The 27,665-nt window shown below is 35.8% G+C and overlaps 1 protein-coding gene across 3 annotated transcripts in view; it reads right to left on the bottom strand.

The window, feature by feature from the left end:
• Positions 1 to 27,665, bottom strand: part of GLRA2 (glycine receptor alpha 2) — a 175,967-nt gene that overhangs the window by 93,373 nt on the left and 54,929 nt on the right. For all 3 annotated transcript variants that reach the window (XM_026714234.2, XM_087938314.1, XM_026714233.2), the window contains one exon: positions 26,133 to 26,347. In XM_026714234.2, the coding sequence (XP_026570019.1) occupies positions 26,133 to 26,347 (215 nt within the window). The remainder of the gene's footprint in view (positions 1 to 26,132; positions 26,348 to 27,665) is intronic.

The following is a 27,665-nucleotide window of genomic DNA, read 5'->3' on the forward strand; positions in this document are numbered from 1 at the left end:
GAAATTCAGTGGTGAGAAAAGTAAGGTTTTACATTTAGGCAAGAAAAACCAAATGTGCATATATAGAATAGGTAGGACAATCACTTAAATATGAGGCAGCAGTGTGCTGCAGTGGCCAAAAAAGCTAATGCAATGCTAGGCTGTATTAACAGAGGGATTAGCATCAAGATCATGTAAAGTGTTAGTATCACTTTATCATGCCTTTGTAAGATCATACTTGCAATATTGCATTCAATTTTGGTCACCACAATATAAAAAGATATTGAGACTGTATAGAGTGCAGAGAAGATCAACTAAGATGACTAGGGGACTGGAAGCTAAAACATATGAAGAACAGTTGCAAAAATTCAGTATGTATGGTCTAGTGAAAACAAGGATTAGGGGTGCCATGATAGCAATCTTCCAATATTTGAGTAGCTGTCATAAAGAAGAGTAGGACAACCTATTCTCCAAAACACCTGAGAATAAGACCAGTAGTTGGAAACTTATCAGAGAGAGATCCAGCCTAGAACTAAGGACAATTTTTCTGACAGTGAGAACAATTAACCAATGGAATAGGTTGTCTTCAGAAGCTGTGTATGCACCATCACTGGATGGTATAGGGCAGTGGTAGTTAACTTTTTTGGCACCAAGTTCCAAATGGGACTGCATGCATGTGTGCATACACATCAGAAGCTGGAAGAGCAGCTCCTCAGCGTGCGCACGGGGAAGTGCCAGAAACCGGAAACTTAGCTTCCTGGCGCATGCATGTGCACTGTCCACATGGTCTTCCGGTTTCTAATGTGCATGCACGTGCAAAGACCAGGTGGCCGGCATGTGCATGCGCTCCAGGGAGCTGCTCTTCCAGTTTCCAGCACTCTCCCGTGTGTGAAGCTGGCCGGAGTACATGCACATGCCAGAACCTGGAAGAGCAATGGGTGATGGCTGGCGTACCCAGAGAGATGGCTCTGTGTGCCACTTCCAGTAAGTTCACCATCACAGGTATAGGATCTTCTGCTTGTTCAGGAGATTGGAGTAGAAGACCTCCAAGGTCTCTTCCAACTCTGCTTTTCTGTTAAACCATGTTTTCCAAATTACTCCAAAACTAGTAAATTCATCCTTCTGATGGAATAAGGATGGCAACCAGTTCATCTGCTGCCTTTGATGAGGCAAATGCCATTAAGGTGCTGTGCAGCAGGAATGTCTTCTCCTCCCTTGTCTCCAGTCATTACCCAGCAAAATTATTCTGTCCTTTTTTGGAGTGAACCTTCCTAGGTTCCTACGCTGACTCATTAAAAAATTTATTCATGCTACTGGTTACATATCATCAGAATAATATTTGATTCCGGATAGTTAAAAAAATTCTGTTTGCTAAGTGGAAATATCAAAATATACACACGCATGGTCAACTTGCTTTAAAAATAAAACTCCCCTTAATATATTTTCACTAGAGGCACAGAAGGACATGGGCAGAAACCTACACTGTTTCAACAGTCCACATTCCATGCTGCCATCTGGTCTACACAAGACACATCAATCTTGGAAGATTTACATAGTTTAGGGGAAGAACAGTAATGTTTCCAGAAAAGAAGTTCTTCCTTATTGTTTGTTTTATTTTTAACTCATGACCTTTTGTTCTTGAGGCAAATGTGATTGCTGTTACACAACTGGATGTTTTACCTTGGAAATGGCATTACATTTCCTGAAAGAATAAAACTAAGAGCTACACTGATGCAAACAAATTGATTCACATTGTCATAATACCAAAGCTGGATATTTTGGGAGGACCATTGACGGACATCAGGTAATTGCCTTAATTGAGGTTTGAACAAAGCACCTTCATTATGACCAAAATAGAACTAGAAGTTGAAATCTGAGAGAGATTTCTTAAACTAGCTTCATTGCCAGCTGGTTTAAACATGAGAGTCAAAGATGTCATGAGAAATTGCCTCAAGAGGCTGTTTCCAGACCATATTTTTGCTCGTTCACTGGGTGAAAATGATATGGACTAGATCAGGGCTATCAAACTTGTCACGCATTGGCCACGTCCACACCCAGTTTAGCAAAGGGGCGGGAAAGTCCTGATACATCACAAAAGGCCACCATGACAACGTGAGTTTGATACCCCTGGACTAGATTCAATCTGCAATTTTTATTTTAAAAGCGAAAAGCAACCAAAGAGCATAGTCTGAATACCTAGCTCTATAAATTGGTTTAAAATAAAAGCCAAATGAAATCCTTGAGTATTCTTAGTTCTACTTAGGAAAAAGCAGATGTATACTTTTATATACATTGCTTGTGCTGTTTACAAAGATATAATAGAACTCTATATGAAGTCTAACGCCTTATTGTTGTCATTTGAAATCTCTTATTTTTCAAGCATGAACACACCACTAATAAATGCAGATTTTTTTAAAATATAAGAAACTAATCTTGACATCCTGATCTCAAGCTTTTGCATTACAAAGGACTATCAAAAGTTTTAGGCTGAATCCAATCATCTAATAATCCCTCTAACTCAATATTATTAAATCTGATAAGAAACAATTTCCCAAGATTTGAAACAAATGTATTCCTAGAATCTGAAACAAAATACACTACCTTATGGAAGTTCTTGACAAACACACAAAGGGACTTCTGCAAGTAAAACATGTGCACAATGGATGATTACAGAGCTACAGCTCTTTAGTCATTTGAAAAATGTGTTGGAATTATGCTGGATGTGAAGAGGATCTTCTGGCTAGGATTAGCTGAGTGCTACAACTGCACAGCAGGGAGCAGCAAGCAGAGAGGTTTTTGGCCCGACTATGAAAGATCCAACATAGAAACAGAAAGAAAAAGGTGAAAAGGGTTAAGGAGACTTATCTGAAGCTAGAAGCAAGCAGAGACTGAAGACTGAGAAAGAGATACCAACGGAAGTAGTCAGGATGCTTAGACTGGCAAAAAAAAATAAAAATGGAAAGAGACATCATCCAGAAGAATAAAAAGTCAATAAAAAGAAATCTGAATCAGGGCACGGGGGAAGACAAGAATGAATTATTCATTGTGAGGCAGTGAAAATTATATAATCATTCCTGAAATCAGGGAATTCTCATCTGCAGGGTTCTGGTAACTGAGGAAGATCTATCGTGCTATTTTAATATCCTTTTGTGGCAATCATTATAGTTATATCCATCAAATCTTATTGCAACAAAACACAGACAGATATTCTAATGAATGTGAGCAAGACAACGAAGGTTCAGTATTCTTGCTATCAAAATCAGCCTCTGTTTCCCTAATATTTTCTGATTCCACTTGAAAGGATTGAGCTTAATTGCCCCTTTTTATCCAGTTGCTGAATATAATAGATGCAAATTCCACATATCTTACATAAATTCTCAAATTTCTATTATTGGTGGTTGTACAAATAGTCAGATGTTTAGATTGTGTTTGACATTTTATCTATCTATTGAATTCTTCCCAAGAAACTAGGTTAGGCAGATGTTAGTTTTATTATTATTTTGTAAAAGAGCAAGGGTAACTCTCACTAATGAGAGAAGATGGCAAAAAGTAATGGACAGTAAAGAGAAAGCACAGCTGCTTAATTCATTCTTTGTATTGGTCTTTACACAAAATGACAATATAGCCCAACCTACCAAAAACATAACCATAAAAGACAGACTAGGAATACAAATTTTATTTTTATTTTCATTTTAAAAGAATCTAGCCTGATCTGGCACTTTCCAGTTCTCTGAATGTTAGGCATTCCTCTAAAGAAATAAATCTAATCTAATAAACACACCAAATAGAAAATTGCACATCAGAAAAGTGTATGAATGTTTGTGCTGATCTTTTAAGCCTGCGAGCTGATGTAGAAATGTGAACTGGGCTAGTACAGGAAAAATGCTTCCCTTTTGGGAAGCAAAACAGATGTGTGTATTTATCTATCATCCTTGTCTATAGAAATATAAAGCAAGCAATTTCTGTCAGGCAAAACTAGGTTACTGATGCACTGATGTGGTATGGTGGGGAATGCTTGCACGCATGAAAAACTCCAAAGGCAATTCTAAAGAGTGTCATTCACTGTTCTTCTGATGTGTTAGTGTTTTGCACTGGGACAAAGGAGAGCAGCTTTCCTGTTTTCTGTAACTTATTGAAACTATTCAAGGCTCTTAGTGTCGCACAAACTCAACATCTCTTGAGAAAAGGAACAAACAAAAGGATATTTCCCTCCAGTCAGGCTGGAAAGCCTGAGGACACTGCAGGATCTCAGAAAAGGAAGAGAGAGCCTCATACGTCCATCTTCTGTACTGTGGCTGAGCCTTATGTTAAATATGTAATTTTATAGGTCCAAATTACTCCAAATATAAAAGTAGATTCTCTACAGAGTTGCAATCTGACAGAGGTGCAATCTTACAATCTTGAGTTCTTATGAATGCTCATTAAACATGAGCTAGTATTGTGCAGCAGCAGCCGAAAAAGCTGATATAATCCTTAGTTGTATAAACAGAGGCATAGAATCAAAATCACATGAAGCATCTGAAATATGTGAAACTATGTGAAAATGTGTCAAACTATGTAAAATATCTGAAACTCTGAAAAATGTGATCATAAAAGTCCAGTCCAGCACAATACCACTGAAAAAAAAAATTCAAGAAGAAACCAGCATGGTTGTACAAAGAACTCTCTGACAAACTGAAAGATAAAAAGGACAAGAACATCAAATGGAAAGAGGCTGATTAGATAGCTGAACATGCAAAGATGGAAGTCAGGAGAGCAAATGCTCAGAATGAACAGACTTGCAACAAAAGTCAAATATAATTTAAAAAGTTACTTTCAACATATTAATAACAAGAAAAAAGTCAAGGAAACGGTAGGTCCACTAAAGAGAGAAGATGGCAAGGAAGTAACAGGCAATAGGGAGAAAGTAGCTCCTTAACTCATTCTTTGCATCAATCTTCATGCAAAAGAAATTATAACCCAACATACCAAAAAACCTACTGTAAAAGACAAACTAGAAATAAAAATTAAAATAAGCAAGAAAATGGTAAGAGAACACCTGTCTGATCTTGATGAATATAAATCCATGGGACCTGATGGATTACATTCCAGAGTTCTGAAGGAGCTGGAAGATGTTATCTCAAAAGCATTGTACCATATCTTTAAAAAAAACACAACCCTGGAGCACTAGTGAATTACCAGAGGATTGGAAAAGAGCTAACGTAGATCCCATCTCCAAGAAAGGGGGCGGGGAACAGATCTAGGAAACGACAGACCAGTCAGTCTAACATCAACACCTGGGAAGATTCTGGAAAAGATAATAAAAAATAGATCTGCTTGGCCATCACCATTCAAGCTCCTGTTGCCGCTGATCACAGTGAGGTGGAACCCTGGACCTCCAGTCCTCTGAACTTCTCTCTAATCTATTCCATTAGGGTCAAATAGGTTCCTAACCAACCTAGTTGACAACTTTGTTGTCCAAAAGGTAGAGGAGGAACTAGAGGGACAGCCATACTGGACAATTCTTACAAACAGAAGAAGTGATACAGGGAGTTGAAACTGTAGGAGCCTTGGATGAGAAGTGATCATGTTATACTAGAGTTCAACATAACACAAACACAAACAATAGACCATAATGACACCAGAGTCTTAGATTTAAAACAGCTGATTTTAATAAACTCAGAGAGAACTTGGGAAAGATTCCTTGGATGAAAATCCTAAAGGGGAAAACAACTCAAGAATCTTGGGAAACTCTGAAAAGTACAATCATAAAAGCTCAGATCAGCACAATACCACTGAGAAAGAAAAACAAGTCAGGAAAGCAAAGCTCAGAATGAACAGAGACTTGCAACAAAAGTCAAAGATAATTTTAAAAAAGTTTCTTCCAACATATAAATAACAAGAAAAAAATCAAAGAAACAGTCGGTCCACTAAAGAGAGAAGATAGCAAGGAAGTAACATGCAACAGAGAGAAAGCATAGCTGCTTAACTCATTCTTTGCACTGATCTTCACACAAAAAGAAACTACCAAAAACATAACTGTAAAAGCCAGACTAGAAATAAAAGTTAAAATAAGCAAAAAACAAAAAAACAAAAAAGTACGAGAACACCTGCTTGATCTTGATAAATATAAATCACTAGGAGATGACAGATAACATCCCAGAGTTCTAAAGGAGCTGGCGAGGTCATCTCAGAACAACTGCACCACATCTTTCATAAAATCCTGGAGAACCAGGGAACTACCAGAGGATTGGAAAAGAGCTGATGTGGTTCCCATCTTTAAAAAGGGGTGGGGGGGAAACAGACCCAGGAAACTATAGACCAATCAGCCTAACATCAATACACAGGAAGATATTAGAAAATATAATAAAAAACAGATCTACCAACATCTAGAAACAAGTAAATTAATAACTAGCAGACAGCATGGTTTTGTTAAGAACAGATCATGCCAAACCAATCTTATTTCATTCTTCAACATAGTGACTAAATTAGTAGACCATGAAATACTGTGGACATAATATACTTAGACTTCAGCAAAGCATTCAACAAAGTACACAACAAACTTCTTCTTGGTAAGCTAGAAAAAAGTGGGATAGATAGCATCATCACCAGATAGATTTGCAACTGGCTGAAAAACCTGACTTAATGAGTAGTCCTTAATGGATCTAAGTCTACATGGAGGGAAGTAAGCAGTGGGGTGCCACAAGGTTCCATCTTAGGCCCAGTACTCTTCAATATCTTCATAAAAAACTTAGATGAGGGAATAGAAGAGAAACTTACCAAATTTGCAGGTGATACTAAGCTGGCAGGAATAGCCAATACCCTAGAACAGCATGCTAGGGCATGTTAGTGTTTGGGGATAAACCCCCAAGCAGAGTATGCAGCAGCAGTCAAGCCAGGCAGGCAAATGAGAGAGAGAGTGGGCCCAAGAGTATACACACACTGGAGACAAAAACACTGTTTGTGGTTTTAAAATAGTTATTTATTGCACACAGAGATTAAGAAGTGTCATTCAGTCCATATATCATTATCCAGTATATCCATCCAGTTATCAAGTCCATTAACAGTAAATACAATGTCTTTATCTGCTTGTAAGTCTTCTCCTCCCGATACCTTTATCTCAAAGACAACGCTGAATCCACAGCTCACCAGGCAAACAGTCTTTGTGTTCAGTTGAAATGGTATCTGGCACAGTAGCCTCCAAGAGTAAGCAGATAGACGTTCCAGCAGGCAGCAGACCAGGAACAGAACCAGGTGCATCCAGAAGCAGGGGCTTATTACGTTTCCCTTCCTACCTATATTACTGCCTGCAACCGCACCCACAATGACATTGCAGTTTCTTGCTTAAAGCTACATAGACACTTAATCTAGGTTTACATATTTATTCAACCCAAACCTGGTTGGAGTATCCATATACCCAACATTCTCCCCTTTTGGGTGACATAAATATGTAATGCCTTTACATTCTAAACCCATATTTTTCACAACTCTCTAGATGCTTAATAGCACCTTGGGCTTTAGTAAAATGATCAGCTACATTGTCCTCCGACATGCAGTATTCCAGCTGTATCAATTTACTCTGTACAGATTGTCTTACATTAAGATACCTCAAATCTGTATGTTTACTTCTCGTTTTAACTGCAATATTAGTGGCCATTTGAATTGCTGCCTGATTATCTTCATGTACAACTATAGGGTAAGTTACAGTTATACCCATATCCTTCAACATTTGTTTGTACATAATCAACTTAGTACACAATAAAGATAAACAGGAGAATTCTGCCTCCATAGTAGACAAACTTATATGCTGTTGCCTTATAGACTTCCAGCCAATTAATGTCTTACCCAGCATTATGGCTGTTCCTGAAGTCGACTTTCTAGTATCTCTTTCTGCTGCAAAACTAGCATCTGCATAAGCACTCAATATGAGATCACCTTTTGGTTCTAAATACAGTGCATAGTGTAATGTTGCTTTAAGATATCTTAGGATTCTTTTCAATGCTATCCAATGACATTGAAGCGGATCATTATTGTGTCGTGCCAGCTGATTAATACTAAAAGCAATATCTGGCCTTGACCAATTGCTAATATATGATAAGCTACCAATCAAAGATTGATACAGTTCCTTATCACATTTGGGACTTTGAGTATCCATTTTGCAAATATCCTGACTCATTGGAGTCTTTGCAGGCTTACAAAGTTCCATCTTATAATCTATTAGCAATTTAGATATCTTATCTTCCTGAGATATCTTAAAACCTTTCTGTGTTCTCAGTATATTCAATCCTAGATATCTCTTTATCTCCCCTAATTGCTTGATTTTTATTTTCTTGGCTAATGATGTTATTATTTCATTTGCTTCATCATTAGGCTTAGTTATCAGAGCAATATCATCAGTAAACAACAATAATAATGATATTTTCCCATTCTTTTCTCTCTTAAATAGACATGGGTCGGCTAAACCAGCTTTAAACCCTATATTGGTCAGTTCCTTCACAATATACTGGTTCCATTCATAGCCCGATTGTTTAAGACCATAAAGGCTCTTCTTTAATAACCAACAATCATTATCATTATTGTCATTGTCATCCTTAAATCCATTAGGCCTTTTCATATACACAGTATGTCTTAGTGGAGCATGCAAGTAAGCAGTTTCCACATCTAAATGGTTAACTATATATTGCTTGCTTGCTGCCCACACTAATGCTGCCCTTAAAGTTGCTGCTTTCAGACTAGGTGCAAATACTTCATCATAGTCTTTTGCACTTTGTCTAAAGCCTTGGGCTACTAACCTTGCCTTATGGATTGTGTTTCCATCTTTATCTGTTTTTATTTTAAAAATCCATTTGCAGCCAATGGTTTTTTCATTACTAGGTAATCTCACATTTTCATACACTTTCATATCCTTCAAAGATTTCAATTCTTTATTAATTGCTGCATACCATTTTTCTTTCTCTTTAGAAGGATATCTTCTTATCTCATCCACAGTACTTGGGATTCTATTTTCCTGGCACACTGTGTTAGCCTGGTATCTTTCAGGCGGTCTAGAAATACGTGTAGTCCTTCTGGGTATTACTGGGCTTGGTTGAGTTACTACCTGTTCCTCATCTTTAGCTATTTCTTCCTCTAGGGGCTGTACTTCTTCCTGTACTTCTTCCTTTACTTCTTTCTTAAAGTTACAGGGATACTTAATGGGATTTCTGTAGGATTCAATAATCACCTCGTTATTGGTATCCTGCTCTAACTTATCCCATCCTACGTGCTCTAGAAATTGGGCATTGGCACTACATAACACCTTAGATGTGCCTTTCTCCCAAAATCTATATGCCCTATGGTTAGCTTGGTAACCAACGAAGAATAATTGTTTAGCTCTATGTTGCCCTTTACGCCTGAGTTGTGTAGGGGTATGCACCCATGCTGGTGCACCAAATGTGTGCAGGTAACTCAGATCAGGCCTCCTGCCATGCCACATGGTGAATGGCATTCCACCAGTAGTTGAGTTAACCACATTATTTAATAAATGATTAGCACACATTGTAGCCTCCCCCCACAAAGAATCAGGTAACCCAGAATCAGTTAACATAGTACGGGTCATCGCCTGCAATGTTTGGCCTCGCCTTTCAATGAATGCATTGTGCTGTGGTCTGTATGGTGCAGATGTCTTATGAGCTATTCCAGCTGCCTTTAATCTATTCTGGAATTTGTTAACAAATTCCATGCCATTATCTGTCACCAGGGTTATAAGTTGCCGTTTGTTTTTTCTTTCAGCAAACTTTAACCAATTGAAGAAATGTTGATATGTTTCAGTTTTGCTTTTCATTAAGTAGCAAAACCCATATCTAGAGTAATGGTCCATAATGCTCAGTATATATCGAGCACCCCCCATACTGGGTTTCTTTGGACCTATAATGTCTGCAAATACTACTTCTAAAGGTTCTTTAGTTTTGAAACCATTTAGCCTATTTGCAGGCATTATTTTACTCTTATCTTCACAACAGACATTACAACGCAAATACTTATCACAGGGTTTTAACCTTATTCCTTCAGATAACTCTACTGTACGTTTTAGCATTTTAAAATTCACATGCCCCAAACGTCTATGCAATAAATGGATACATTCATCATGAGGCTTGATATTATTAAATACAGTCTGTGCCTCCCCTTTCTTACTATCATGTAAGACATATAACATTCCATTTAAAGCTGCAGTTACCCTTTTGCCATCTCTTTCCAGTATGCACTTATTATTCTTAAATGTAACCACATATCCTAGTTTATCCAATACTCTTACAGAAAGTAAGTTCATTTTTAACTGTGGTACATATAACATTTTTATATTCTGGTTTAAACATGGACAATAAGCAATACCTTCACCCTTGGCCTTGAGGTGCCAACCATTTGCGAGTGATATACGTTGAGAACTTGTAGACATTTTTATAAACTTTGTCTTATCTCTCGTGATGCAGTGGGATGCACCACTGTCCACCACCCATAAATCATTCTTCATATCACAATTGCTAAGCATGGCCAGTTCAAAGGATTTCTTTGGCTTCTTTACATTCTGGCGTTTTACTTTTCTGCAGAATCTTGCCAAATGTCCTCTGCCTCCACAATTAAAACACTTTTTAATTGTGTATGCCGTTGAAGATAAATTCTCTTCTTCCGGGTGCTTTGCTTTACACAGCTGGTTTCTCTCAAGCTTTGAAGATAATTTCTCTTCCTTATTAGACTTATCTTCCCTCAGCTGGTCACGTTCACTCCTTCTTCTGGCTTCTTCTAAGAGCCTGCCGGTAATCTCAGTTACTGATAAACTGTCTTTTGGCAATACCTCTAATGCAGTCACAAAATCATCATAGCTTCGATCCAAAGAAGACAGTATGATGTATACTTGTTGCAACTCATTAAAAATAAGCTCTTTTTCTTGCAGTTCTTGAAAAATGCTTTTCATACAGTTTAAATGAGTTAACATGTCTCCATTTATCTCAAGATGTGTTCTAAACAGCTTCCGTGTAAGATTGATATGAGCTCCTACACTGTCTCGAACATAAATCTTCCTAAGATTCTCCCAGCAGTCTGCAGCATTTTCCACTCCACGGATATGAATGAGTTGCTGGTCAGACAGGGTGAGACCTATGATGCACAAAGCCTGCTCATTCTTTCGTTCATAATCCTGTATCAGTTTATAATCCTCTTCATCATTGGGATTTAAGTTTGATACATCTGGTGGGTTTGTTATTATGTCCCACAAACCTTCTCTTCGTAGCAGTAAACTACATTTTATTGACCATGAAACATAGTTTGTTCCATCTAGTCTGGATATCATGGACAGACTTGGCAAATTTACTTGTGCCATTGCTCTTGTGAAAAATAACTATTTAACAAACAGTTTGTATTTACAGTAGTGTGCAACTCACACCAGCTCTCACTGCTATATCCTGGTTAGTTAGACTGTGCACTCTGCTGGGCCCATAACCAATGTTAGTGTTTGGGGATAAACCCCCAAGCAGAGTATGCAGCAGCAGTCAAGCCAGGCAGGCAAATGAGAGAGAGAGTGGGCCCAAGAGTATACACACACTGGAGACAAAAACACTGTTTGTGGTTTTAAAATAGTTATTTATTGCACACAGAGATTAAGAAGTGTCATTCAGTCCATATATCATTATCCAGTATATCCATCCAGTTATCAAGTCCATTAACAGTAAATACAATGTCTTTATCTGCTTGTAAGTCTTCTCCTCCCGATACCTTTATCTCAAAGACAACGCTGAATCCACAGCTCACCAGGCAAACAGTCTTTGTGTTCAGTTGAAATGGTATCTGGCACAGTAGCCTCCAAGAGTAAGCAGATAGACGTTCCAGCAGGCAGCAGACCAGGAACAGAACCAGGTGCATCCAGAAGCAGGGGCTTATTACGTTTCCCTTCCTACCTATATTACTGCCTGCAACCGCACCCACAATGACATTGCAGTTTCTTGCTTAAAGCTACATAGACACTTAATCTAGGTTTACATATTTATTCAACCCAAACCTGGTTGGAGTATCCATATACCCAACAGGGCATATTTTCGGATAGGTTTTATTTTGGGGGAAATACAGTTAGAGTGCTGCAACAGTGCTTTTATTACTCCTGCGTTATAAACAGAAGGTTGCTGATTTGAAACCCAACAGAAAGGTGTATGAGGGATCCTTGGTGTTCTCTGAGTTTCCTTGTTTTCTTGCAGACATTTCATGCTAGCATTGATAATGATACCTAGTTACATTCATGAAGTGGCCCCAAGGACCCCTTATTTCAATCCTGAGCTACAAATATTCTCCTTTATTATAGAGAAATGTTATGTTAATTTCAATACTTTTGTTTAATTAGTTAATTTCTTTTCCCTGGATTTTTAAAAAAATAAATCCAGCAGTGTCTCATTTCATCATTTTTTCCAGTCATTTAATAGGCACCACTGGGCTTATTAAAAAGAAAAAGTCGAGGGGAAAATTGCTAGCTCAGGAAAAGAAAAACAAATGCATTATAAAGAGATTCAAACTATCAACCTTCAGTTCTCAAGGCCAATTTTATAAACCAGGGGTCAGCAAATCATGGGTCAAATCTAATCCACTACTTGTTTTTGTACAGTCCACAAGCTAAAAATATTTTTTTAACATTTTAAAATGGTAAAAAAATTGAATTTAAAAATAATATTTCATGAAGTTGTTTCATTATATGAATTCAAGTGTCAATGTCCATGGATAAGGTTTCATTGGAACACGGCCACATGCATTTGTTTATGTATTAATTACAATTGCCTTTTTACTACAATGGCAGATTTAAAAATTTGTGAGACTTTATGTGGCCCTTTCATCACTTCTCCATGCTCATCCACACACACAAGAAGTTGCAATAACTCAACAGCATTTCGAGTGCCTTGAGTATTGGAATACTCGAACATTTTATTTATTTAATTATTTTCATTACCAGTACTTACACCATATAAAATTAATAATAATAGAGAAACATGGATTTTGAATTTACTTTTATTAAACTTACTGTTATGACAAAGAGGAGGGTGGATTATTTTAGATGGCAAAGCATTATATTTCTTGTGCAACAACAATACAACATATGTCAACATTACCAGACAAAATATTTATCACAACATTCCAATTCAAAGGAAGCCAACAATCATAATAATTAGAAAATTTAAATGGAATATTTGATCACAGCAGAATTTCTTTACAATAATAAAAAATGATGCTGTAACCAAAGTAAAACTCCTTTGTTAACTGAGCAAAGCTGTTTATGGGAGGGGTCCAAGTTAATTAAACCCTGTTTGTTTGTAGCAGCCTAAAAAATATGTCCAGACAAAATAAACTTGTTTAAGAGTAGAAGCCTTTTGGTCAGAACAGCTGCTGAAGGGTTGAGAACATTGGGAGCAACATCACAGGACAAGTGATTGTGAGTGATTTTTCTTGGCTCTTAATGAGTCAACAAATGTTACTAATATTGCTCAGTTGCTGTTTATTTGTAGAGTCAATGCTGAATTTGAAGTGACTGAAAATTAACACCTCTATGAATAGTTTGCATGGAACAATTATGGGTGAGAATATTTTCAAAGAAGTTGAGAAAACCCTAATTCAGTACAATTGAAGTGAAATCTGTTAAGATGTGTTACAACCGCTGGCCATAAATATATGTGTGGAGCAATAAAAGGCTCGGTTGGACAAATTTACAAAGTTTTTAAAATATAAGATGTTTCTATCCAATAGTCATTCATTGTATTATATATGCACTCTGTGATGTGTTGTTGAATCTGTAATGTCAACAGTGAATTCATTTACTTTCATGGACTTAACCATTGTCAGATCCATGAATTTTGTCCGAAAAAGAAAGAGAATATTCTGATTTGAATTATCACATAGCAGTTTGATGATTTAGCAGAGGCAAAGTTTTACTGTGATTTTTAGGTTCAGGATTGAGATTGAAATTTTTCTGACAAGAAGAAACACCTTAGCCATTATTACTGAATACTGAATGGCCTTGGAAATTTACATTTGCTGCAGACTTGATTCAACTAAAATGACCTCTGCTTAACTTTCACATATATTGTAAGCATTATTCTTTTACCTTGCAAAATCATTTCAACAACACAGTTTGAATCACAAATAATATTAAACAGATGAATACATTCACTATTGCTATCAAAAGTTAGAACAAGAAACAAAATCCTTATACCCTCACAAATTTGAAACAGAAATGCTTTTCAACTTCAATCTACACTTTCAGCAGCATTTTCCAGACTTTATATCCTAGTGCAAAAGAAATTGCCATATTTCAAAATGCATTTAACTATGCAATTGTGGAGTGTCTCCCTAACCTTCAACTGAAAATTATCAATCTACAATGTAATGACATGCTGAAAGGCAAATATCAAGAGAAAAATCTATAACTGCCATCCAAGTGATGCATATGCTCAATTAAAATCACATGCTCATGGATTGATATCGGTATTTGGCAGTACCTATCTGTCTGAAAATACATTTTTAAAGATGAGATATTATGGAATCTCATTACAGATCAACATTAATACATTAGAGTTGCAATAAATTTTATGATAGAAACACTAACTTGAACTCCAGTTAAACAAAATGTTATCTCCCAAACACAAATTCCATTTTCTTATTAATATATCTGTATTTTCAAAAATCATCATCATCATCACTATTATCATTATTTGAATTTCATCAATTAAAAATTGTTTTCATTTGTTTTTTCTCTTTTGTTTTATAAGCACCTATAAAATATCCTCAATTTTATCCCTTGATCTGGAAAGCCTAAAATATTTACTATCTGGCCCTTTCTAGAAAAAAAATGTTGACCCTGTTATAAACCACATGATGATAGTAAACCATATGATGATAGGGCATTCTTGATGAAGATAGCTGTAGAAGACATTAGACTCACTTGAAACAGAATTCCTGCCTCTGGGGAGTAGCCAATACTGAGGTAACCTTGTAATGAAGCAAAGCATACCTGCCAAAATGGAGATGAGTTGTTGAGGTGACATAAGAGGGAAAAGAGTACTTCAAAATAGTACCAGAAAAAGATATCTGGAGACTGTAATTGCAATAGGAGAAAAGTGAGTACAGAGCACTCCATAAGTAGAGACAGTCTCATAACAAATGCAAAACCTATCAATAAAAAAAGCTAAGCTTTAAAAATTATCAACAAAGCAGAGGAAGGAAACAAAATATATTTTCCTGAAAAGAATTCTCCCTCCAGAAGTCTGTAAAATATTTCTCATTAAAAATTACAAAAATATCTTTGAAGGAATATATGCAATGCTACTTATGTATTTATTTAGCCAGCAAGATTTCTAATTGATTTGTACTATTGTAATTTAACATTTGCTACATTTCCTTCTGTCATTCATCCTCTATTACAATATCTGGTATCCCTGTCTTCTTGGATAGAAAAAGTGACAATATTTTGGTTTTACTGATTTTTAAAATTATAATTAATATTCTGTTCTGTTTTAGTTTATCAAAATAATACGATGTAAGTTTTGAATAAACATGCTAGGAAAGGCTCATTTAGCTTGAATGATGCAAACAAGTCTATTGTTATAAGCATGGTAATGACATTAAATAAATGCACACATAAGTACACACTTATTACCACAATACAAAAACTACAAGTGGTGCAAAGAGCCATAGAAAGATACATGCTCAGCATTACATGACAAGATAGAAAGACTTGAATATAGACTAGAGAACAAATGAAAGTACATGATGTCATCAAGAAAATAAAAGAATGGAAATGTGCTGGTCACACACTATGAAGAACTGATGGCACCGGACCAAGGCAGTCATAGAATGGATCCCACAAAAGAGATCTAAAAAAAAAGATGGATCAATGACATCAGCAAGTATAGTGGGCCTAATTGGTAAAAGAAACCTCAGGACTGTATAGATTAGAAACATGTGGAAGAAGCCTTCATCCTGCAGTGAATAGACAATGGTAATGATGATGATGATGATGATAATGATGATGATGATTATACACAAGATGGCATCTTTACATTCAAATTAGTTAAGGCATTTTTTAGTCTTGTGAACATTGCATTTAACATTCCATTGGCAGGAAGGCAATATTAATCCAATCCAGAAAACTAGGATGAGATTTGAGTGAATCCTTCCTATAATGTTAACTTTGTAAGTAGAAAACAGTGGTTCTTAGTCTCAGTAACTTTAAGATGCAGAAATTCCCAGAATTTCTTAGAAATAAAAAAAAAGTTAGGTTAAATTTTAAAAGAAAATGGACATTTTAGGGGGAACTGGAAATATAGCTGACATTTAATTACTGATATGCTTTAAAGATGAAATATCACTGTTATTTTATAAGCTGTATTATGTGCATATAACATAACGAGGTTCTGTCTTAGGCCCAGTACTCTTCAAAATCTTTATAACAATTTAGAACAGAGGATGGAAGGAGAACTTATTGAATTTGCAGATAACACCAAGCTAGAGAGAATACCCAACACTTTAGAAGATAGGCTTAACATTCAGAAATATCTTGACAGACTTGAACACTGTATCCTATCCAACAAATTGCAATTCAGTGCTAAGTAAATCTTGCACTTAAAAATTCCCCCAAAGCATAGGTGTAGTATAGGTAGTACCTGGCTCAACAACTGTAAGAGGGATCTAGGACAACCACTTACATATGAGTCAGCAGTGTGCTGCAAGCTGCCAAAAAAGGATGCCTCCTGCAGCACTTTGCTGGCCAAAACGGGGCATGGGGGTCTACATGTGACCTCCCCTGCACCTCATTTTTGCCCTCCATGGCCTCCTACAGCACTCTGCCACTTTTTGGCTGTTTTCAGCCTGTTTTTTGGTCATTTTTGGCCCATTTTTAGCTTGTTTTGGGTCCCTTTTCAGCCTGTTTTTGACCCATTTTTACCCCATTTTCAGCCCTTTTCCAGCCTTTTTTTTTTTTTTTTTGCTCATTTTGGGCCCATTTTCCGACCTGGTTTTGGCCTGAGTTTTGGCTTGGTTTTGGCCAGCAGAGTGCCATAGAGGGTGAAAACAAGGCACAGGGGCCACACACACAGCCTGTTTTAGCCACAGAGGCACTGCAGGCTGGTCCCTTGATATTTCCAGGCTGGCCCCATGGGCTGGATTCAAGCACTCCACTGGCCAGATCCAGCCCGTGGGCCTTGAGTTTGACACCTCTGGTTTGAAAACTTAAAAAGGGAAAGAAAGAAAGAAAGAAAGAAAGAAAGAAAGAAAGAAAGAAAGAAAGAAAGAAAGAAAGAAAGAAAGAAAGAAAGAAGAGCCATTAAAAGAAGAGTTCCTGTTGGTGCACCAGGTAAAAAACAGAAGAATAAATCTCTTACAGAATTCTCACAAGTAAGAATTGATGCATATTTTTTGCTAAGCCCAGCTAAATTATTTAGTACACACAACACACTAAATTTATTATAGTATGATCATTCCACATTTACAAGTCCACTGCATTCTGCCTGGGTTATGTTTCAATAATGACAAAAATGCCTCAGTGTAGCCAATTGACTACACTGGGTTGGGCATGTTGTGAGGATGGCTGATAGGCAGATTCCAAAAAACCTCCTGTATAGAGAATTAGTGCAGGGAAAGTGCCCTAGAGGGAGACTACAGCTGCGATATAAGGATATGTGCAAGAGGCCTTGGGAAGGGACATTAAAGGCCTTGGGAATGGACATTAACAGCTGGGAAACCTTGACCTCTGATCATTCAGAGGCCTTGGAGACTAAAGATGCAGTATGGCCTTCTCCCATTCAAAGAGACATTCATTCAGCAGGCAAAGAGACCGTTCTGGAACCAGCAAAATCTGGGGTCTGGACAGGGGACAGACTATATCTGTCCTCAATGTGGAAGGGATTGCCACTCTCAAATTGGCCTTTTTAGCCACACTAGATGCTGTTTTAGGACCTTTTCAGAGCACAATACCATAGTCTTTTGAGACTGAAGGATGCCAATTCAATAGCCAATTGACTATAATTCACCTCTGAATCTTGACATCTCCTGAAGCTATTCCAAAGCTTTGAAAAGTCCTTAAGACCTGGATCTAAAGTATCATACAGGTTTTTCAAATGACATGATAGTTTTCACAGTGGAAAAAATGTGTTTGGGACCTGCTTCCCACTTTCAAAGACATTGTGTAGCAATACTTCATGTCATGCTTCAGGTTACTTCTCTGAGATATATCTAGATTGTATCAGTTAAAGAAAAGAGTCAACATTCTTGCTTCCTACATATAGGCTAATAGGTTAATATCTTCCTGACCTATTCAGAGTGTTTATGCAACCAGAAAAGTACAATGAATGTTGAGTTGACAGAAGAGATGCAGAAAACACAAGAGGATAGCTACTATGTAGTTTATTTGCAACACATGAGTCCCGAGCAAGAAATCAAAAAGTTTTTAAAAGATGTATGTAGTACAGTACAACATTTCATTTGGCAGCAAATATAATGTAATTGAGAAATTCTGTTTGTTGATGTGTTCAGAATACAATCTAAAGTTACCAGCAATACTTTGATTTTGAAATGCTGCTGTAAAATAAAACACTTTGAGCCTGGATTCCATTTTCCCTTCGAAGCCCTTGATTCAAAATAGCTTGGGTAACAATAGTAACAGGAAAAAAATAGTGTTCTAGAAATAACAAATATGTAACAATTTTTGCTTTGTGCTTTGGAGGAAAAGATACAGGATATTATTTTGTGTGAGTGACTACTCCTTAAAGAGAATAACAATATCAGTATGATTATGCATGCCTGAATGATCCACTCATCAAATGTAGAAAAGGCAATAATACCAAAATAAAACTGATATGAATAAATACTCTTTAATGAGTGAACTTCCAGAACAAGAGATTACTTGAATTAGAGGGCCATGAATTGAGATTTGGGTGGCATCGTTATCTATGGTATGATAAAATTAAAGTTCATGTTGATTTTAATAATCACTTTGTTAGATGTGCCATAACACTTTTCCATAAGAATTTGAAATAAATAAAAAAACAAGGCTTTCTATGAAACTGCCTCTTTGGGTGTCACCCCAGGAAGCTTTTTAAAGAAAAGAAATGGTGGTGAAGCCAGACTGGTGAATGTATAGCAAAATTTTATCTTTCAACTCTGGGGACCCTATACTAAAGCCAAGGGAAGAACTTGAATCAAGAAGGTTCTGTTTGCCATTGGTTTACCTACCACCAACTGAAAGAAAGATTTAAATTGGATAAAAAGACTTATGGGTTTGATTTTGTTAAAAATGAATTGGAAATCTTACTATGTAGAAATGATGAACATATTATTGCTAAGCTTTATAAATTGTTATTGAAATTGAATTTGGAAAGTGAACATGTAAAACATTGCATGATTCAGTGGGCAAGGAATTTTGGATATAATGTGATGCTTGAACAATGGGAAAATATATGGATGAAGGGTTTAAAATGTACACTAATTATAATTTAATTTTTTTTTATAAGATGATATATCGCTGGTATTTAACACTTATCTAAAATATGTTAAGGTATATCAAATGAATGTTGGAAGTATACAGAAGAGATTTTCTTTTTATCATTTATGATGGACATGTGTTAAAGCAAAGAAATTTTGGAGCATGATTCATATTTTAATACAGAAAATTCTGAAAATGGAGATAAAAATGAAATCAGAACTTTTCTTTTTCAGTCTAATGGAAAAAGACTTGGAGAAAAAAATTGGAATTTTGATCCTATATATGTTGATGGCAACAAGACTATTGTATGCACAAAAATGGAAGGACACTTTGATTCCCATCATGGACGAATGGTTGAAAAAACTGATAGAGTTGGAAGAAATAGCAAAATAGACTACTTTGATTAAAGACAAGAATATAAGTACCCTCATTTCCACATGGAGACCACTTCTGAACTTTGTGCTTGCGGTGGGAAAAAATGAAACTCTCATTTGGGGTTTTACTAATTAGATTGATAGATCCTTATAAAAATGGCTAGTTTATATTACTATGAAAAAAACAAAAAGTTGTGGTTTGATGTTAATGCTTTATTTTATTGCAACAGAAGGAGTTGGAAGTCAGATAGATACAGATAATCAGAGTTGGAAGGGACCTTGTAGGTCATCTAGTACAACCCCCCACCCAAGCAGAAGAGCCTACACCATTTCTGACAAATGGCAGTCCAATCTCTTCTTGAAACTCTCAACTGATGGCACTCCCACAACTTCCGAGGGCAAGCTGTTCTTTTGGTTGATTGTTCTCACTGTCAGAAAGTTTCTCCTTGTTTCCAGGTTAAATCCCTCCTTGTTCAATTTCCATCCATTATTCCTTGTCTGGCCTACAGGCGCTTTAGAAAATAGCTTGACCCCTTCCTCCCTGTGGCAGCCCCTCAAATATTGGAAAACTGCTATCATGTCTCCCCTGGTCCTTCTCTTTACTAGACTAGCCATGCTCAGTTCCTGCAACCATTCATTGTATGTTTTAGCCTCCAGTCCCCTAATCATCCTGGTTGCTCTTTTCTATACTTTTTCTAGAGCCTCAACATCTTTTTTATAATGTGGTGACCAAAACTGGATGCAGTACTCTAGTCAATACTTCTTTTTCTTTTTCCCAATCCTTCCTCACTTTTCTTCCCCCACTTTCCCCCCACTGCTTTCCTATTCACTTTTGCATTTTGTATCTTATTTTATAGCTCAAGAAAATATTAACATGCTCAATAAACAAACAAGCAAACAAACAACAATTTAAAAGCTTTAAATGGTTTAGTCATTGCACATGCACAGCCATTTGCTAACCAGATGGAAAAATCCATAAATATTTATAATTGTACAGTCTGATCTTTTGTGAAAACCTAAAATCCAGGGACTTAAAAGCTATAATGAGATGATATAAGAAGAACATGCAGAAATTAATTCTTGTAAATGTATTTCCACATAATTGATGACAGTTTTCCACACAAATGTCACTGACAAAATATTTAATTAATTGTTGAACTATCAACAATTGTGAACAATTGGTTAGCTGTGCAACAAATTTCCAATCTGATGATTGTATCCTCCATACCATGTTAATGTTACTCTCCAAATCATTTCATTTTTAAATGTCATTAATTAAATAAAATGTAGGATGACAATGTTAATCAGAATATTAACCTGAGGGGGAAAAAAAGCCCACTTTTCTTCAGTATTAGAGGATGAAACTATCAGTAATTCTAAAGTGGAGAAGGAGAAGGGAAAGGAAGAGAAACAGGATTAGATGCTTGCAGACAGAAATGTAACTTGCATGCTTCACATTGGTTCAGAACAGCACGGCCAATGGTTAGAGATGCTAGGAGGTGTGGTCTGGTGTAGAGATTCCCCTTAACTGTTTACAAGTATTTCATACATTTTTTTATTGCTACTGTTGGTCATTTTAATAGATTCCAATTTTAAATATTGTGATTCTTCTGATTTCTGATTCCTTAAGGGAGCTGCATACTGGTATATTGAAAAGGGAAAAGTATTTATCTAAAACTTTTCTGGCATTAAAGAAAAGCATGCCAAAGGCAGAGACCCCTCAACCACTTCTTAGCAAGATTAGTGATTATAGTTATAATATAATTATAACCAGGGGTTGGATTCTACAGGTTCGCACCTATTCGCTAGAACCGGTTGTTAACATTCTAAGCAGTTTAGAGAACCTGTTGTTAGAAGAAATTACTGGCCTAATCCTGTAAGGAAGGCAGGAAGGAAACATTCTGGTGTTGCTTAAAGAAACTGCCTCTCCGTTAACTCTTATTACGTTCTTGGCCTGACTAGATTTCCTGTCTCTAGAACTTCTCTGGAGTTTTTTTCCTCCTTTGCTGGTAGTTTGCTTGTGTGGAGTGACCATTCAAAGTTACAATGGCACTGAAAAAAGTGACTTATGACCATTTTTCACACTTACGACTGTTGCAGCATCCCCACAGTCATGAGAGGCCAGGCAAAGAGATGCATGCCTCGATGTGAGTGATGTTGAGTTGGCTACGCCCAGCCAGTCACATGCCCACCAAGCCATGCCCACCAACTAAGCCACACCCACAGAACTGGTTGTTAAAAAAATTGAATCCCACCCCTGATTATAACTATATTATAGTTATATATCTGTATAAATTATACATGATTATATAATAATTTATAAACTATTTATAAATTGTTATCACCCTGTACAATCTGCAATCATATAGTTAGTATTTTTCTTTTAGAACATACTCTTTCTTCTTTCAAATCAGTACAGAATGTTTCTGATCACCTCACAAATAAGTTGGACACTGAAATAGAAAGATTATTATATTTGCTGTAGAAAATGTTTTGTTCCATTTAGTGATTTAGGATTTTTTTAGGCTGAGTAAGAACTAGTGCCTATAATTATACAATACACCTGTTGCCATTAATCTCAGCCAGCATTTCCATGGAAACCAGACACAAAAAATTGACACCTCATGTCTATTATTATATACATGTGTATACATACACACACTTCAGTATATCTATATCTATGTACAGATCCTCAAAAATCCTACTGTTTTATAAAATAAAGTGTTTATATGTAGAATTATACAAGCACAGTGTTAAGATTCATATTTTTAGGTAAACTTGCTTTTGTTTAATTCAAATTATAAATCACTTTGAGATATAGCGATACATTTCTGTCAGGTGTAAGAAACCAGTTCTATCTGAGGATTTCATTTTTAGTCAGGTTTCTTTCTAGCAGCTGCATTTGAGAGGTCTGTCAATATATTCACGCAAACACTCCTCCAGAGCTACACATAATGTGCATTGCTTCACTGTCCCTCATTTAATACACAGCATCTTTCTTTCTCTTTCTTTCTTTCTTTCTTTCTTTCTTTCTTTCTTTCTTTCTTTCTTTCTTTCTTTCTTTCCTTCCTTCCTTCTTTCTTTCTTTCCTTCTTTTTTCTTTCCTTTTTCTTTCTTTTCCTTCCTTTCTTCTCTCACTTTCTCCCTCTCTACCTCTCTTTCTCACACACAAGATCCCCATTTCCCAACTACTCTAAAATAGTTTTCATTGAATCTGCTGCAAATCTTTTTTGCAGCATAATTGTTGGAGAGGGTGGTTACAATTAATTAAAGCCACAGAAGAGATTTAACTAAAAAGTAGTTTCTCTAGGGATTGGCAGGTTGGGGAACAGAAATTCTGGACTGAATTGGAACATTTCATGGTCAAAAATTCCCTTTCCGCAAGCAAATACAAATATTGGCATTAAGAAAATATTGTCATGAAGAAAATCTATGTTCACTATGATTTTGTACTTAGACTTATCTATAGTTCTAGCTGAGTTGAATCTAATGAAATTCAAATCAAATTTCAGGATAACACTTTAAATTTGATTATTAAAAACTATTATTTGCCATTTTTGTTAACCCTTTTGTATACTTTTTAGGCTACCAAAACTTAGTTAAAGATGTGTAAAGAGGAAATAATTCTAAGAATTATTATCTAGAACCATGTTACAGATATCCAAATTTGTACCAGCTATCCTTCTCAGAGAATTCATCAAACTATTATATAGTAACATTCACTGAGTCTGAACTGAAGAAATATTATGCTTATTAAATAAGTATATTATGAAGTAATCATACTTACAGTTCCATTTAATTTAATGTAAGAATATTTAAGTAATAATGATGATGTATCAATATTTAAGGTTATTGCAGAGAAGATCAATCAAATAATTCATTTGCAGCAGAATTTGCAGTTTAAGCATCAGTTCTACAAAAATCTTGAAAATGGGAAAGGGCCATGGCTACGGACAGATCTGATTTTGAATCTCCAATACCTGAACCAATATACAACAATAGCTTATCATGACATCTTGCAGGTGAACTTTGTGAAATATTTAAACCAATATAAAATTCTGATTAATCTCTGTATCACCTAAACTGTACCTTGTACACATATTGCTAATTGGAATTTTAATCTGCCAATAACCAAACTGAATAGATGGACTGTAGAATGTTTGCATAAACACAATCTACATTTCAGGGCTAGCATCATTATTTTAAAAGAAAAGTTTGCATGAGAAATGAAACAACTTCTGAAGAACTACTTTGGCTCAAAAAAGACCTGCTTGTCAATATTACTGAACAATATACTGTAAGATTATTTAGAAAAAAAATGAAGTAGAACAGGCCACTAACTCACACATTGAGTCTTAAGTTTACCATGAAGGATTTTCCTCTGCACAGTGTGTGCATGAAAATCCATGATTTTTGTAAAGCAACTCAGTAAGTTGAACCAACAATGACAAATCACCAGGCTTTTAAACATTTCATATTACAACCAGAAGAGCAATATAAACAAAGTCTGTGCTTCTCTAAATGTTTCTCCGAGATATTCAGTTGAAGCAGATTGTATTACATTGAACCAGAAATCATAACAGTAATAAAATATGATCAAACTCTGTGCAGTTTGCTGCCAGATGCTTATAGTCCCCAAGTTCAGATAAGTTATGGATTCTAGAATGGATATGTAATTGGCACACAGAAAGTAATTAATGAAATATATATTGCTACCCACTGGTGAGTAGGAAAATAGCTAATACTTCTCTGCTACCTCCATCGGTATATTTTCACTTACTCCAGTAGCCTGAAAAATCACCTCCCATCTCAGTACATTGGGTATGTAAGGACGCCAGCCAAATATCCATCATAATGTGCCAAATAGACAAGAAATATAGAGATTATTCTGACAGGGCATAGGTTGGGCAATATATATATTGCCCAACCTATGTAACTTAAAATTATATTTATTGTACTTACTAAGCTTTTGTCAGACTCTGCTAACATCATCAGAGTATTAAGCTACCATTACAGAGATCTCTTCCTTTATATATCATTAATCAATTTAGCCCTTGCACGTATGGTAGGCCCTTTCCACCATCTCCCATCTGTAATTACTTCTGTTGTTTTTGCTTCTGTCATGTTGGTCAAAGGAGGCTTATCTCTTGTTGTTTTTTCATCCCTTGTCAGACCCAGCCTGGAATGCTTGACTTTTCTTCCAACATTGGATTGAATTGAGATATATAGACAAGAATGAGTAAATTGTGTAGTTGGAGATGCAATTCACTAAAACAAATGCAGTTTCCAAAGTTCTATGTTCTAGGAAAAACTAATTACATATAGTAGTTTGACTTTGAGATATAGTTTAATAGTTTTGGATGATGCTTTTATTTTGAACAACATATTTATTACATAGAAATTGACACTGCCAATAAATTAATTTTTATATTGAAAAGACAAATTTATGGCCTTGATAACTAGTATGCTGAAGACATGAAGTAACTTGTGACTTATGGATGAATTTCCTTTTTTATTTTTATCCTGCCTCCACTACTTTTATCAATAATTCAAAGATGGTGAATATACTTACTTCTTCTTCCTCCTATTTTTCCCACAACAACAACCCTATGAGGTCGTTCCTTAAAGATAAATTTAATATATGGATTATTGCAATTAAATATGGTCAACTTTTATTGAACTGTAATGTAAAATGTTATACATAAGCTTCTGCATGTGCTAAAACGACTTGCTTTGAGTGTAAGGAAAGTACAATCAGAAACTGTAATGGTCTGACAGTATCTCCTCTCTATTAGAAATATGCAACCATGTAGCCCTTAAAACTTTATGTACAGTTCCTTTTCAAATCTCTTTGGATTTATTAAAGGAGAAAATGAAGAAATCGTACAAAATCAATCCTATTACGTGTATGTAATTAATGCAATTTAAATTAAACATATATAGTTTTATATTGATCAACATACTTTTGTCTTTTCTCCATGTACATTTTAGCTAGTCAGATATTCAAAAGTTGAATACAGCTTTCAGCTTCAGAAAAAAGATTGTGTGATAATCAACTTCCATTCATAATGCAAATAAAGAGAAATTTATTTCATATAATGCCCTATATCTGAATTTTACCTTTCAACCATATACTGTATAATAAATCTCAATTGCTTGTATACACATAAAATAAAACACATCTGGTTAACAGTTGTATTAAGAACATTTCTGATAATTTCAATGCCTGAAAAAATAAGGGACATAACACAAAAGATTATAAGAATCATCTCTATTTAGTTTGTTAGATCGTTCTGAATTAAGTGGAAAGTACTTACTTTTGGAAGAGAGGCTCTGGAGCCTGAACTCTGAGTGGTCATTGTCAAGACTGTAGTTATGCCCAGTGCAACTCTGGCTGGAGCAGCATCCATGTTGATCCAGAAAGATACCCAGGACAAAATGACGATCAGCAGGCTAGGAATGTACATCTGGATTAAATAATATCCCATCTGACGCTCCAAATGAAACTTTACTTCAATGCATGTAAATTTTCCTAGAACATGAAATTGCTTTTATAAATCATTTTTATACATTTTAATCCTATTATATCATGAGCATAAATTAACTGCCTTAGGCACATGGATGGTGAAATGTTGTATCTTATTTGATTGGATGGGCATTGTTCCTCCAGTACTAATACAAAGTATATCTTGATTGACATTCTACCCTGAAGGAATCAACTCCAAATTACTCACTTGAGAGTTGTTTATATTTTTATTTATTTATTTATTTTTGTCAATTGCTTACAAGATAATAGGTATAAGTAAAAACATAGTTATGAATACATGCATACATATAAGAAAAATAAAAAAAATAAAAAAATAGAAACAATAGGACAAGGATGGTAGGCACATTGGTGCGCTTATGCATGCCCCCTACAGACCTCTTAGGAAAGGGGTGAGGTCAATAGACAGTCTAAGGTTAAAGGTTTGGGGAAGAAACCACAGAGTCAGGTAGAGTATTCCAAACATTGACCACTCTGTTGCTGAAGTCATATTTCCTACAATCAAGTTTGGTGCGGTTTATCTTGAGTTTGTATCTATTGTGTGCTCTTGTGTTGTTATGGTTGAAGCTGAAGTTTTCATTGACAGGTAGGACATTGCAATGTATGATTTTATATACTATACTTAGATCGGACCGAAGGAGGAGTAGATTTAGATTTTCTAGGTCTAGAATTTCGAGTCTGGTGGCATAAGGTATTCTGCAATGAGCAGAGTAGTGGAGAATTCTTCTTGTGAAATACAGTATTTCTGGACTTTCTCAACTGTGTTAATATCAGATACGTAATGTGGGTTCCAGACTGATGAGCTATATTTGAGTATTGGTCTAGCAAATGTTTTGTATGCTCTAGTTGGTAGTGTGATATTACCAGAGAAAAAGCTACGTAAGATTAGGTTAACAACTCTTAATGCCTTTTTGGCTATGTAGTTACAGTGGGCTCTAGTACTTAGGTCATTAGAAATGAGTACTCCAAGATCCTTGACAGAGTTTGGATCATCAACAAGGTCTTGACTATTCAGCCTGTATTTTATTTTCTGATTTTTTTGCCATTATGTAGGATAGAGCATTTATTTTTTGAGATTTGAAGTTGCCATTTGTTTGACCATTAGTCAAGGTCTTTTTGAAGGATAGCAGTATTGTCTGTGGTATTGAATAGCTTTACATCATCAGCGAAGAGAATGCAGTTGCTCTTGATATGATCACAGAGGTCATTTATGTAGAGTATGAAAAGAAGTATGAAAAGAAGACTGCAATTATAACAATTGATTCAATTTACTCATTGAGGATTGTTTAATGTTTTGAAAATGAAG

Source organism: Pseudonaja textilis, chromosome 8 (assembly GCF_049901715.1).
Source record: "Pseudonaja textilis isolate UNSWEBS1 chromosome 8, rPseTex1.2, whole genome shotgun sequence".
Lineage (NCBI taxonomy): Eukaryota > Metazoa > Chordata > Lepidosauria > Squamata > Elapidae > Pseudonaja > Pseudonaja textilis.